Genomic DNA, 16,050 nt, shown 5'->3' with positions numbered 1-16,050 from the left:
CTGAAGGAAGCCTTTAGCTTACTAAGAGTCAGTATATGCCCCTTTTGACCCTTATCAGGCCAGTGATTTGTAAGAATACACTGAGTAAAAAAAATTAAATTGAACTACCTTCATTTATCTTGATGAAAAATTGACAGCAAATAGATAAATGTTTATAGATTCATAGATTTAGAGCGGAAAAGGACTCTACAGGTCATTAAGTTCAACCTTCTCATTTTATACAGGAGGAAACTGAGGCCCAGAAAAACCAAATAGCTTGTCCAATGCTCTAGAGCTATTAAATGAAAAACCCAGAATCAGAACAGTGCTTTGACCATTGTACCACACTACACCTTTCAATATGGGGTCAGCTTATAAAGGCATTGAAATCCAGACAACAGCACTTAAGACACCATGATGGAATCAGGAACTCATTCAGGGGAATGACATGATGACAGAGATGTCAGACAGATGACAGTATGTCACAATAGGAAAGGACATTAGAGAGACCATTTCATTTTACAAAAGAAGAAAATGCATCACAAAATGAAAAGCCCAGGATTACACAGTTACATAGAGAACCATAGTAATATGTGAAGTGGGTCAGAAGGAAAAACTGGAAGGGGGGGTTATGTATAAGGGTATTTGCAGTAAATCAGGGGGTGAAAAGAGAAATGGAATATGAGATAGATACGTGAGGGCATGACCTGAGACAAAATTCTGATGTAAACAAGCATAATAAACCTCATGTTAGAAGCTCTGATGAGACATAAAAAGCCTGGGTGCACTTTGGGGGACTGCTTATCCCCCTTGCTGACAGCCATATGTTGAAGGCACTCAAACTGTCTTTACAATGGATGGACCATTCCAGGAATCAGAGGGACCCTTCCAAATGAGTCATATGCTCCTATACAGACTCATCTAGTCTACAGGGAATAGGGAGGGAGGTCTTATAGACAAATGTTGCCTTCTGTTTACCTCCTTTACATATCTTTGCCTTTACCAGTACTTGGAGTCAACTAAGCCACTAACTATAATAAGCAGCTCCCTGAAGAACTTACAAAAGCTAAGAGTATTTTCATTCTGTATTGGTGCTAAGGCTTCAGAGTTGCTTTGGAAAGTATAAAAACAGTCAGACCTATTAACAAAAAGATGTACAACTTTACTTACAGATGAAGGCAGATTTGGAAACATATTTTTGAGGAAAACAAGGATCTCAGGTCATCTTGATTTGCTTGCACAGGGCTAAAGGTTGGTTATGATAGGTATTATCTTGCTATGACCCAATTCAAACCAGCATCATTTCAAACCATCCTTACTTCAGTGAGGGCCAACTGAAAGAATTTTCTCTAATAATACAAACATGGTCTCTGTCTTCCTTCTCTGTGAGTATTAAGGACATGAGGGAGTTAGGATAACATTAAGTGATGGTTATAGTAAGAAACATTGTTTAGCCAAGCCTTTTTTTTTTTTTTTTGGTCAGAAACTGATTTTTCTTTGTGTCATAAAAGCAATTAATTTTAAAAATAAATTATCTGACTGCTCTTGATCTAGTTTTTTTGTTTGTTTGTTTGTTTTTGTTTTGTTTGCTTATTTATTATGATTAGTTGAACAAAGCTCCATAACTCCTACAAATGAAACTTACTTAAAAAATTTTTTTTGGCATGAAACATCATTCACTCTATTTTGCATTTTATTTTTTAATTAACTGTATGGAAAGTTGTCAGTAAAGTCTTTGTCCAAGGATAAATTAAAAAAAGAAAAGAAAGAGTTCCTTCAATTTTCTTTTATGACCTTTTAAAGGATCATAATACCTGAAGGGGAAAAGAACTTCCTATATTTAATTCATTTTCAGTCTCCATTCTTCCTTTCAGCTTGAGGTAAAACAGTAGCTTTTCCAGTGCCATGGACAAAGGGAAAAATTAATAAATATCTTTTTGATGATAGTAAACTTGGAAGGTCATCTACTCCATGTTCATACTTCCAGGTAAGATTCAACCCAATAATTCAATCTAAACTATTCCTAACAAGTATATATCTATTCTAAAGGTAGGCCATGTGAGGCAATAATTGGCAGCCTTTTTCCTTCTCTTTTTTTTCTTGGATGGGGCCATTCTTGTAACAACACTTCTACTTGTTTCACTGTTCCTTCTCCTTTGCTGGCTTCCATTTATATCATGCACCCTAATTTTGAGGCATTCCTCAAGACTTTGTCATAGGAATCCTACTCTTATTTTCTCTCCAGTTATTCCTTGACATCCTCAACAACACATATGGGTTTAAATATCATTTCTATGTAGATAACTCAATAGATCTATACATCTAAATCCAGTCTCTTTCCAGAACTTTAGTCCCTCATTCTCAGTTGTTTTTATTAGACATTTAAAATTGAATGAAGACTTTTCAAATTCAACAGGTTCAAAATTGAACTCATTAACCTTTTACACTTTCCAATTCCTGTTGAAGATATCATTATCCTTCTATCTTCTCTAGTTCTATTCTCAACTCCTTACTCTTCATCCTATAGATACAACCAATGATCAAACATTGCCCTTTCTACCTCTACAACATCTTTTGAAATAAACTCCTTCTCTCTAGGCACATTGATACCACCTTAGTTCAGACTCTTATCACTTCTTGTCTGTCTGGATTATTGAAACAGATTCCTGATCAGTCTCTGCCTCAAGTTTTTCAGAATTCCACATTGTCCACATACATGCTGCCAAAGTGATTTTCTTTAAATGCAGACCTGACTGTGTTACTCCTCTACTCAATGAACCCCAGTGGCTCCCTCCCACCTATAGGATAACATAGAAACTCATCTTAAAAAAAAAAAAAACCTTCTAAAATCAATTTGATTTTCCATTTTATGTTATTTCTCCTCTCCTGCCCGAGGAATAGACAAGAAAACAAAACCTATTACAAATATGTATGATCATGCAGGATAAATTTCCTATATTAGCTATTTAGGTTCCTCTCCCTTCTTCCCTAAAGAAAAGAGAAGAAAATATACTCCAATTTGCACTCTGAATCCATCAGCTCTCTATCTGGATGTAGATAGAATGTTTCATCATGAGTCTTTAGAATTATGGTTGGTCATTATGTTGGTCAGACTTGCCAAATTTTAAAAAATTGATTATATTTATAATATTGCTGTAATTGTATAAACTGTTTTCCTGCTTCTGCCCAGTTCACTTTGTATCAGTTTATACAATTCTTCCTAGGTTGTTTTGAAATCATCTTTTTTTTTAATCAGATGGCAAAATCCTTCACAGCTTGGGTCCAATCTATCTTCCACTCTGAATGAACATAACTTCCTATCCTGTACTTTATTAATCCAGCCAATCTAGGGTTCTCTTTGTTCATCATGTAAGACATTCCTTGTTTTCCATGCCTTTGCAGTTCCCATCTCATATACTTAAACTATACTTACTCCTCACCTCTACCTCATATCGCTTTTCCTTCAAAATGCAGTTTAAATACTACTTTCTATATGAAGCATTTACTGACCTACCAACTACTTAGTGCTTTCCCTCCCAAAGTATCTTGTATTGAATTTCATAGTATTTTTTCATATTTATTCTATAAGTATGTATTTAATTTGGTTAATTGTTGTATTTGATACCTCAAGCCTAGTATAGGACACAGTAGATACTTAATCAGGACTTGCTGATTGATTGTCCAATGAGTCAGTGCATATAAGGCATTTGTTGAATCTCAAAGTGTTATATAAATGTCAGATATTATGGACAAGTTCAAACATTCAATGCCTATTATCTCATCTGTAAATGAATAATAATAATAAATAATAATTATACTAGCTATTTTGTAGAACTGTTTTGAGTAAGTAACATTAGTGAGCTATAAAGTGATACCTAAATATGAGATATCTTCATAATTCTTATCAGTGAAATTAGTAATAATAACAATGATAATTCCTGTACTATGTTTTTTTTTAAAATCTGCATAATTGAAAAATAGGGAAGAACTGGATTCATGTCAGTTCATGTGGAAAACATCTAAGAGTGTAATAATTAAGGATTGTCTACAATCTCAAATTTTGATAGAAAGATTGCAGGAAATATTGCTACAGAGTTCAAGCTTTTGGCAAGAAATTGAAGCATATGGGGACCCAAATGGATATTATTATGATTGCTATCATTGAAAGGTAAGGGCTTCAGAAGAATAGGCAAGATATGAATTGAATAGTTAAGAAAGTGGTATCTGAGAAGGGATAACATGGACTATGGCTTAAAATATTTTTGTATTTTAAATATAGGAATAAAATATAGGGATTATTAGACAGGAATGGAACACATCTGACAAAGGGCTGAGGAGGGCTTATTTATATGAAATAGAATCAAATCTTCAAAGGGAAAAGAAAAAAAAACTTGCCTACTCATATCTAACAAGATGGATACCACAGAGTCACTACAATAAAAGAAGAACAGCAACAGAAATATGCAGATAGTCATAGGAGACAAAATCCACAGTAAAACTCATGGCCTCAGATATATATATGCAAATTCACAAAGTACAGATTAGCAAAATGAACTAAGGATCCTAGCAGAAAGAAGCCATTTTTATCTTACAGAAATACTAAAAGAGGGTGTGATGAAGCTTATGACAGGAATATGGTTCTGGAAGCTATACCTGGTTTAAATGGGTAAAAGTGAGTTAAAGGGTAGAGACTGGGGTGGAGTGGTATTGTATAGTAATGAGATATATTCACTTGAAGAAATCAAGAAACCAAAGAATGGTTCTATACGAGGATAAAGGGCCTTGAGAACATGCCATATAAAGATCAGGATCTAAAGATGAAAAAAAGTAGACTTGCAGGATAATTGTCTTCAAATATAAGAAGAATTGTTACATGGAAAAGGGAACAGACTAGTTCTGCTTCGCTTCAATTAGAGCAATAAAAAAAAAAAAAAAGTAGAAGGGGCTGCCCAAGGAGGGATAAGGATTTTCCTCATTGGATACATTCAAATGAAGGCTAGATGACCCCTTGCCAAGTGGTTTTGTAGTAAGGATTCTTTTTCAGGGATTATATGGCACCTAAGGTCCTTTCCCTTCTGAAATTGTGTAATTCTAGAAGATAGCTAGATTGTAAAAACTATAGAAGAGTTGAAAGTTAGTGGGCCAACCAGTTTATTTAGTGATTAGTAAACACAGCAATTAGATAACTAATTTATTCTTTAGTGGAAAAAGATAACCACCAGAATTCTGCTTGTGATGGACAATTTCAATATCAACTAATATAATAATAATAAACTAATTTGGTTTCTACCAAATCAAGTGGAAAGGAAAAAAAGAAAGTTAAAAGTCTCTGATAACTAATTCAAGAGCTAAGAAAAGAGAAAACAACCAAAGAAGAAACTAAGCATTAGACTGTGAAGGAAGAGGCCAGATAGGATTTTTAATTTCCAAGTCAAGTGAAGTCCAGATTGGAGCCAGAGAGTCAAATACGGAAATGAAGAGGAACAAGCAGCATTGTGGAGTCAAAAAAGCACTGGATAAAAAGTATTTTCCTGGAGCCTTGAATGCTGACTCTGCCATTTACTATCTGGGTTACCACGATCAAATTATGTCCCCTCTGTGGGCCTTTCTTTCCTCATTTGTAATAGGAGATGGTTGGACTACATGATGTTTACAATCCCTTCCAATTCTTTATCTATGATCTTAGAAATGGCAATACCATCTCTTTAATTAGGGTAACTAGAAGCTGCAGTAGCTTGGGGAAAAATGATCAGGAGCTTTTGTCATTAACCTGGATTATTGATGCTGAGCTGTCCTCAAAGCAGGGTCTAACTCCAAATAAAATTTATAAGAAGTTAGTTCTATTAAAGCTTAGAGGAAAATCAAGGTTAAATTAAGCAACAGTTAAGAAGGGTTATGGATCAGTAAATAAGGTAACTGAATGTATCAAGTTGCTTATTTAAAAAAATTATTATTCCAAATTCTATATCCTATTTATAGATGTTTATGACAATAGTAATTAATGCCTATATTTAACTTTTTAATATATTTGTTATTGGAAAAAGTTTCAGTGAAAAGGCATACTAATCTCTGTCTTTTAGTTAATACAAGAAACCAAGTTGTTCGGACCATGAGGCCCTAGACAAAGCAGCACTGTCCACCTGTGGGTCAGCTTTACCCTAACAGGAGCTCTCAAACCTGGGAGGAAATAGACAAATTCCTGGTGAGCCTAGACTTGCAAACTCAAACTTGTAAAGGTAAAGGCAAATATGAGTGTCTTTCCACATTCATTTTGTATGTTTATTATATATTCATTTTTGTCTTTAGGCATTTTCATTATAAAGTTAAATTTGTGCAAAAGGTGCAAGTATTCTTAGGAAGACACGAGGGTGCTGGATACTGAGAAGTAAGAGACTACGTGCTTGAGGAAACAAACAAGAGAGAGCATGTCTGATGGAATAATCTGCCTTCACTTAATTGGAAGTCCTTAACCAAGAAGCTCATTTGTGTAGAATCTGTAATGAAATTAGAAACATGGGCATGTCTAAGGGTGGTAGGGCAGTGTGGGGCTGGAGCTCTGGGCTTCACCTGAATGGAGTTCCTTCACCAGAGATGACATGGTGTTGGTGATGGAATCAGCAGCCACAAGCAGATCATTGCGGAGGTTTCTCCTCGTACCTGAGGGGAGTCAGAGCAGATGGCGATGCCAGTGTGGGCACGGAGAGGACATATCCAAGTTGATGAGTCACTTCTGCAAGGTCCCAAGACATAGCCACAGAGGTGCTGGCAACATCAATGCCCTCTGCTTCCAGCCCCGGAAGGTGGGTGCTCCGAAGCCCGAGACTGCATCTCGGGATGCAGTACACTAGTTACTGGATGCAGATACCCAGATGTCCTAGCCTCGTTCCATATGCTCCTTGCACACAAATAGCAGACTCCTGCCACCTCTGTTCTTTGCTGCTAATTATATCAGAGGGGGTCCAGGACTAGGTCTAGGATGAGACACAGTATCTTTGCATCGTTGATTGGACTTTATTTATTACCAGTGTTCCTTCCAAGTTGCTATTATTCTGCAACTAACATCCAGTTAGTTCCCCAGGAGAACTAGAATATGCCAAATCTATACTTGTGCTACCTTCGGCAGGTCTATGCAAGATATGGAATAGAAATGATGTATGTTGAGTCCCAGACCTACAGACCCAGCTATTCTTTCTTTGGTCTGTTTTAAGCCTTCCCACAGTAAGATATCATTTTGACGGGCATCTACCATATGCCCTCCATAGGAAGGAAGCAGAGCCCAAATGATTAGAAGCACGCCTCCCTTAGTAAGAAAGGAGTTGTCAGGACTCAAAGCTTTTGAATGGTACTTGGTTCAAGTCTATGAGGTCTCTCCTACATATATGTCTGATCCTATTTATATTTAGCACTTCAAATTTCAGGTAAGCCCATCTGAAGGGAAAATATTCTGGACCAGTTCTTTGGGTTAATTTATTTACAGTCTACATGAAGATTTCAGTATTTAAAGCTCAGACTGAAAAAAAGAACTGGAGAAATCTCAGGAGTGTTTCTGTATACAGTTTCTCAATCCCCCTTTTTTTTGTTTTCTACTGTAGAAACTTACCTTGTGCGAAGGCTTCCTGGATGTCTCCCCCGACTCCACTCAGTGAGTCCTGCGGTCCATGAGTAGGAGTAGAGCCAGCAGATGTGGAACGGACAGGCATGGGCATTGAGCGGCCACTTCCATGAGTAGGAGATGTGTGGGGGGATCCCGTAGCCTGAGCCTAGGAGAAGCGAAGATAGGAAATAGGTTATTTCTATTATCTGAGTCGATTACCTCAGTTCTTTTACCTATCCTGAGTCACTGCCTGAGGCAGCAGGTATTTACATTGTATATATGTCTGAGAACAAACCTTATCAACCCCCTGAGGGGCTGGAGAAAGGCAGACAAAGGTAAAAAAAAAGGAAAAGGGAAGGAAGAGAGGAAGCAAGGATAAAAATGAACTGGAGGGAAAGGTGGGAAAAGCACGGAATGGGGATTCAGAGGTAGCACTCCAAGACCAGGGGGAGACTTCAGGTAGAAAGGAAAGGGATCTTAGGTATAATAGGAATGGTGAAAGTCATCACAAAACAGATGATGTTGCTGAGAATCTATGGACCAGAGATTCAGCTGCTTCACAGAAAGCAGAACTCAGCATGTCTGTCCTGGAGAACACAAATGCAACGAGTCTCTGATGAAACCAGGAAAGTAGGACATAAGTGAGAGCTAGAGCTGCTAAGTAGATATTGACTCGTGATTTGGGAGGGCCCACAGGAAATTTGGGAGAAGGTTTGGTGCAATGAGGATAACATAAAGAAATAAGGTCAAAAATAAATAAGCGCCACCCCCTACTCTACCCCTGTGACCACTCCCTAGAGCCAGGGTCTGAGCTCCGTTGCTGAGGAGAGAAAGAAATGCAGAACTTGGAATATTGGCTGGGATCTTCTAAGGAAATACAATTGGGAAAAACTAAGTCATGAGGAAAGGTTATGATTTGATCATGTCAGAAAGACAAACACAGAAGGATCCTGTTTCGAATAGGTTATATCTATGACCCTAACCTGACATCACATTAATCATTATCAGAGTTTCAACCTGCAAATGGTTCTGGGCTAGTACCCAAACTAAACATATGATTTTTTACAGCAAACAGAATCAAAAATTTTAAGACTTGAGAGTAGAGGGCCTTTAGAGGTTATTTAATCAAATTGTTTTATTCTAGGAATTCCTGCTATAAAATCTCTTAAAGTAACTAGGAACTTGTTACTTTACCAGACAGTCAATCCCTTTATGGGAAACAAAGATGAACAAAGGAAAAAGCACTTATTAAATGCTTATTTTGTGACAAATCCTGAGGATAACCATAGAAAAAGCAAGAAAGGTTTTGCAAAGGTGAATGTTGAAAATTATCTTTGCATATATTTGGAAAAATAAAATATTATTTACTTTTAAAAAGTCAAAAAGAAAAGGAAAGTTCCTACTCTCAACAAGCTAACACTCTCATAATGAGTGAGACAATATATAAAAGAAAATTCAGATGTAAGGTATATAAGAAAGTTCTAAAAGCCTAAAGGATTTAGCTGTTTGGGGCATCAGGCAAGGCCCAAGGATTCTAGATTACTTCCCTTGTTCAGATAACCAGGCTGGTGGTGTAGAGGGTGTAAAAGGTATAGAGGCAGAATAAATGGCAAAGCCAATAGGAGTAAAGGAAGTTGTGTCAGGTCTGGTCCTCTTCCATCTCATTAAAATGCAGAGTTGACTACTCATCTCATTCAAGCCATGTGAGCAGTCACACAATCTGGATAGGTTCTGACAGGTGTAGGCCAGAGGACAGGAAAAGGGAAGGAAGGAAGGGTTCCCTTAATGGTGGCAGTCTTCTCACCACTTGGAAGCCCTAAATGAGTTCTGGGCTACTCAGGGCTGGGGTACAAGGTTCCTCTTATTCAGCCCAAATATGTATCCTTGTAACTTCCCTCCATTCCTTTTATTTCTGTCTTTTGGAGCAACTTCTTTAGTCTAATAGTCTTTAGATATAAGATACCAGTGATAGACTGCCATACTTATTCCCATTGCCCATTGGGAAAATAAAATCCATGTAACTCACTAGAATCAATGAGAAAAATGATGCTGCTTCTTTTAAGATGCAGAGATCATAATCTTTATTGTTATAATGAGAAACAAAGGGGAAATTGTAGCTCTGCAAGCTTCAAACATGGCAACAGCATGCATCATGCAGAGTCTGATGCTTTAGGCTCAGTTTTGACATTCACATACAGCTTCTCATCAGCAGGAGAGTAGAGCTGGAGATACTACTTATAGATCATTTGTTTTTAATCTAGAATATATAGAACTAGCTTTATGAAGTCTGGTAGCCCCCGGCCACAATTTATTGTTTTTCATGCTGAACTAGCCCAATTTTTCCCTCTGACTATCCATGTGTTTTGTTTATTTGTTCTTTTACTAATTCACTTATTCAAATACTTGAATGGATCTGTGACAAATCTGCCACAGCAGGTCCATCACCAGGCTGGAGGCCTTCCCTCCATTCCCTCAAAATTTCCAAAGTGCCAATAAAACACTGTGGTTGTCCACCTGCCAACTTTCATTCTCTCCAAGTTATTGGTCTATTTTCTCTTTCTTTCCTGCAGTTTCTTGATAATATCCCTTAACTTTGTCTTTTTCAAAGTTTCTCATTAGTTATATGTTTCAGCCTGCAAAGTTTCACTGTGACTCCATTGCTCTCTGTCAAATGCCATAGAGCAATGCCAGTAGAATGTTAGTATTAAAAAGACAGGCTTTTACTTTCCTCGGAAACTTTGGGTTACTAATAAGTTGGGCAATTTTCTGAAGGCAGTTGTTTGTTCCTCGCTTCTTATTCAACTCTGGGCCCAACTGTCCATCTGTGTTATTTCCTCCCAAAATACATATCAATGGACAAATTCTATAGGATGTTCTCAAAATGCGTTTTGAAGTCTGAGTAATGGACATTTTTAAATTTGCTTGTAGAATATACTGATCAAATTCCTTTGAAGGATTTGATACAGTAGATAGAAAACTGAGATTAGAATCAAGAAAATCATCTTTCTGAATTTAAATCTGACCTCAGACACTTATTAGCTGTGTGACTCTGGGCAAATTACTTAACTCCTGCTTGCCTCAGTTTGTAAAAAAGTCTTGAGAAATGATCTTGCCTCATCTGTAAAATGGTCTTGAAAAGGAAATGGCAAGCCAGTCCATATCTTTGCCAAGAAAACTCCAAATGCAGTCGTGAAGAATCAGGCACGACTGAACAATAGAAAAGATCTCCTTTAGAAAGTTCTATAATGTTTTATGCAATTAGTGCAACGTCCTCTGAAAATCAAGCACTTGGTGGATCTCACAATCCAAAATACTTTTTTGATAAGGATGATGTGCTGGTTCTCCTCCATCATTGTGGGGAATACTTTTGATGAGTATACATTTGTTTTATGCCTCACCTTTATTCCTATTATTATAGGAATGTTAAATATCTTCCAGGGAATTTTAAATGACTTTGACATGGGGGAGGGAAAAATGAAAGAAATCCTATTGTCAAAGGCCTAGAAAGCAGTACTTCATTTTTACTGAATTAAATGTCTGAACCCACCCCAACCCCACCCCTTTGATAATTAAGAACAATAAGTACCACGGGAGTAGGCAGAAACTACAAAAGTGGTGAGATGCATGTGATAAAGAGGTAGTAATTTACAATTCCCACTTACTGGAAGTCCTTTTCTCTCTTCATGCAGTCCTCATGAAGTAGCCTTGAGGAACAGTTCTCTACTGGGCTCCAAGGATTGGTACCTTTGTAGAGTCTATCACAAGCACTTTTCTCCACCATAAAGTATCATGTTCATTAAAAGTGGTCTTTCCTCAATTAACTATTATTCTTGGTTGAATGTATTGTATTCTATTTGTCTAATTACTCTATTCCCAGCTGGATGCATTATATGCTATCTGCTCAATCTCTCTATTAATATAGTTAATGGGAAGTGGGGAGGAAAAAGTCAGAAATTCTTTTGCCTTCCTCTCCCTCTTTAAGAGTTGAGATTTGGTTCTAATTTTTGAACAAGTATTCTCGCCCCCGCCCACCCCCACCTTAATAACAGCTTTTTATTTTCAAAATATATGCAAAGCTAGTTTTCAGCATTCACCTATGCAAAACCTTGTGTTCTAAATTTTTTCTCCCACCCCTCCCCTAGATGGCAAGTAATCCAATATATGTTAAACATGTGCAATTCTTCTATGCACAGTTCTACAATCATCATGCTGCACAAGAAAGATCAGATTAAAAAGGAAAAAAATGAGAAAGAAAAAAAAAAAAAGCAAGCAACTAACAACAATAAAATGAAAATACTATTTTGTAATCCAGATTCAGTCCCCATAGTCTTCTCTCTGGATGCCTCACCATCACAAGTCTATTGGAATTGGTCTGAATCACCTTATTGTTGAAAAGAGCCATGTCCAGAATTGATCATCACATAATCTTGTTGCCATATACAATGTTCTCTTGATTCTACTCATTTCACTCAGCCTCAGTTCATACAAGTCTCTCCAGATTCTTCTGAAATCATCCTGCTGGTCATTTCTTACAGAACAATAATATTCCATAACATTCATATACCATAACTTATTCAGCCATTCTCCAACTGATGGGCATCCACTCAGTTTCCAGTTCTTTGTTCCTTTCCCTTTTTTATGATCTCTTTGGGACTCAGACCCAGTAGAGACCCAGCTGGATCAAAGGGGATGCACAGTTTGTTAGCCCTTCAGGCATAGCTCCATATTGCTCTCCAGAATGATTGGATCAGTTCATAACTCCACCAATAATGTATTAGTGTTCCCAGTTTTCCCCTTCAATATTTATAGTTATCTTTTCCAGTCATCTTAGCCAATCTTAGACATATGGAGTACTACCTCAAAATTGTCTTAATTTGCATTTCTCTTAATAATAGATTTAGAGCTTTTTTTATATGACTAGAAATGGTTCTAATTTCTTCATCTGAAAATCATCTATTGAACAAGTATTCTTTAACCTGGAACTCTTCAACTGCTAGACAACAAAAGCTAGTTTACTGATTGGCCAACTCCAAACTGGCTTGATTTTTTTTTTTTTTAATGTAGTCTGAGGTTTTTTCTGATTTACATGAACCCATGAAGTTTCCTATGTTTCCTGTGTCGGGTCATCTGTTTTTCATGCCATGACTAAACTTTTCAAATTAAGTACTAATTCACAACTAAATTTATGCTTCTGATTGATATTTAGTCAATCAAGGTGTGTGGGTCTGTTATTTGGATTGGACAGAGTAAACTTCCACTCTTCTATCCTTATTGAATATGTCTCTAAAACATTTAGATGACCTTCATAAAGATTACATAAAAATTTAGGAGCAGAATATAGGTCAGTAGTTCTTGAGATTATCTTGTGGTTATTTTTTCTGATATTTTCCTGATGTTAATATAATGTTTTTCTTGATATTAAATATACTTTTCCCCCATGCCTTTGCTGTCTTTTGCTCCTTTACATATCTTATATGTTGTTCCTTTAACACTCTCACAATTGTGTTACCTCCAGAATTAACAAATGAAGATGGCTGACAGTATTTATTTAATCAAATGAACTAAAAATCCACTATGTTCAATATAGAATACAATACAGACATATGAAACATACTTTATATGTATAAAACAATATTTTGTCTCAAGGAGTTTATATTCTAGCTGGACAGAAAAAATTATTCAAATATTTTTGATACAGGTCAATACAGGATAAATGCTGAAAAAAAATAAATAAGGAACTCTTAAGAGAAAAAATGAACACTTTTGAGTTCTCTCTTACAGAATTTATTGTTTATACAACTAACTTGACAACTGTTCTTTATAATTTGGTCTCATCTGCCTTTCCAGTCTTACATCTTATTCCCCATTTCCCTCCTCTGCTCTGTGATCTAGTAACACTGTTTTCCTTGCTATTCCTTGAACAAAACACTACATTTTTACTGGCTGTCCCCCAAACACAGAATACTTTCTTTCCTCTCCTCTGCCTCCTGATTTCCTTCAAGTCCCAGCTAAAACTCCACCTTAAACGGGAAGCCTTTCTCTGTCTCCCTCTATGATTACCTATATTTCCTCCTATATATAGCCTGCTTGTACATATTTATATGTTTTCCACCATTAGATGATGAGCTTCTTTAAGAGCTGAAACTCTTTGGCCTTTCTTTGTATTCTGAGAGCTTAACACAATATCTGGCACATTAATAAATGTTTACTAATTGGGAGCTCTCTTCTAGGATTATACATGATTGCATATAGTAGGACATTAATAAATATTAGTCAGCTATGCTGGCTCCTCCAAAGAGTAAGCACTTCTTTTTTTTAAACATTTTTATATTTCCTTTCCCTCTCAGAGGAAGTAAAGCACTATGCACATAGCAAACATTTAATGAGTATAAACTGATTTCATCTGGCAACCTGAAAACCTTGGTAGGGGTGGGTCTCTAGAGGCCCAAGGGATGTATGAAAAAAAAAAAAAGCAAAAAAAATTTTTTAAGTAGGTCTCAATAACTGAAGTGTAAATATTTCATGAAAATAGTTATAGATATGAGACGAGAGTGACAGAGGTACAGCTACACACAGCAAAGCTTGAGTTTATAGCACATGAAACCAAAACAAATCACTTTACCTTTAGTTTGAGAACGATCAGATCATATCCAGCAAGGTTGCTATAGAATACTAACTTTTCAAAGGAAAATAGAGATTAAACAGGGATTATTATCACAAGCTTATGATATGAATCTTATTGCTAGTTGTGGAAGTCAAAGCTGAGAAAAACTGGATGAATTCCTGTTTGTCTCTCATCTCTATCAGGATAGACTTCACACATACCTGGCTCTATTCCTTTTGGAATCAAGTGATTTTGTAGGTGCTAATATTTTTAAAAGGCTATTATATAGGGAAATGTTTTACATGATTGCACATGTATAACCTATATCAGATTGCTTACCACTAAAAGGAGGGTTCAGGGGAGGAAGACATGGATAGAATCTGAAATTTGAAACTTAAAAAAAAAAAGCAAGGAACATTAAAAATTGTTTTTATATATAATTGGGGGAAAAATAAAATATTATTAAAAAGCTATTCATAGGTCCTATACTCATCAAAGCTATCATAACATACACAATTCTAGTGAATGTTACAATAATAGAGATGAAGAGATAGTTCAGTAAGTGAAAATAGGCAAAGACTTTAGGAACATTAATTCATAACCTGAGAGGTGGGGGTCTGAGAAACAACCTCTGGATTACAAGTTAGAACTAATCCAGTGACAGGCTAGTCTATCAACCAAAAAATTCTCATTTTCCAGTCTTCTCACCCTGGATATACCTCTGCCTTGTGGCCCTCTCTTCTGATTTGTGAGTCCCTGACTTGGATCATCATTTCATGAAATACACAGGCCATAATCATGCACATTTCCAATTCCTGGGTTTAATTATAAAGTCTATATAGATGGCTTACAGATTTATATACATTCATTTCTAATGTCTCTCCTTAGAGGAAAGATGGAACTTGATATCCTATAAGCAACTTGAATTTAAACTATCCTTTAAAATTAAAATTATTTATTTTTAATAGAAAAAAGCCAAATTTTATTTAAATATTTTTCTTTTTAAGACATAATTTTTATTGAATATTTATAAGACTCGCTTTTGTATTACTACAAATATTTTACCATAAAAAAATCAGCTTTTTAAAACAAATACATTTCCCTGGATTTATCATTTCAACATTTTTTTTCAATAAATAAAAATGTATTTTTCTCTTTTCTACTTCCTTCCTCTATAAAAACAAAACAAAACAAAACAGAAATTCTTTTTTTAAAGTAAAATCAAACCAAACAAATTTGTTCACTAATCATATCCAAAAATATGTCCCATCAACTTTATCTGTCCTCTAGAATTGTAATTGGTCACTTGATATTCCTAAAACTTCCAAAGTTATTTGTCATAAATGAGCAAATGACAAACCATAATTCCAGAGGGCTCATCATAAAACATATTACACCTTCAGATACAGAAGTGATAAAATCAGAGGGGAGACTGAGATATCTATTTTTTTTCCTAACATGGCTAATGCAGGGATTTGTTTTGCTTGATTATTTCAGTAATGGATTTTTTTCCCTTGCTTTTTCAGTGGAATTGAAGAGAGAGTTGGGAGGACAGTAAATTTAGAGGTGAAAATGAAATAAAACTGAATTTTTAAAAATTCAGTATTCAAAAGAATAAAGTTATTTGGCTCTACAATTAAAAAAAAAAAAACCCTCAATGTATCTAAAACAGAATTCATTCTCTTGCCCTCTTCTGAACTTCCCTATTACTACTGAGGGCACCCAGTCACTTATGTTGGCAGCTTTGGAATCTTCCTAGATACTTTACTCATATTTACTCCTAATATCCAAACTGTAACCAAATCTTTCTATATTTACCTTCATAACATCTACTCACACAACCTCCACCTTAGTTCAGTCTATCACTTCTCGC

General features: G+C 35.9%; 1 protein-coding gene across 8 annotated transcripts in view; it reads right to left on the bottom strand.

The window, feature by feature from the left end:
* Nucleotides 1–16,050, bottom strand: part of DTNB (dystrobrevin beta) — a 361,849-nt gene that overhangs the window by 16,659 nt on the left and 329,140 nt on the right. For 7 of the 8 annotated variants that reach the window (XM_051976347.1, XM_051976345.1, XM_051976351.1 and 4 more), the window contains 2 exons: nt 7,580–7,739; nt 6,547–6,636 (listed from right to left, as the gene is read on the bottom strand). In XM_051976347.1, the coding sequence (XP_051832307.1) occupies nt 6,547–6,636; nt 7,580–7,739 (250 nt within the window). The remainder of the gene's footprint in view (nt 1–6,546; nt 6,637–7,579; nt 7,740–16,050) is intronic. The other variant, XM_051976353.1, reaches the window with a different exon arrangement.

Source organism: Antechinus flavipes, chromosome 2, assembly GCF_016432865.1.
Source record: "Antechinus flavipes isolate AdamAnt ecotype Samford, QLD, Australia chromosome 2, AdamAnt_v2, whole genome shotgun sequence".
Classification (NCBI taxonomy): Eukaryota; Metazoa; Chordata; class Mammalia; order Dasyuromorphia; family Dasyuridae; genus Antechinus; species Antechinus flavipes.
This window is presented reverse-complemented; position numbering and strand designations above follow the sequence as displayed.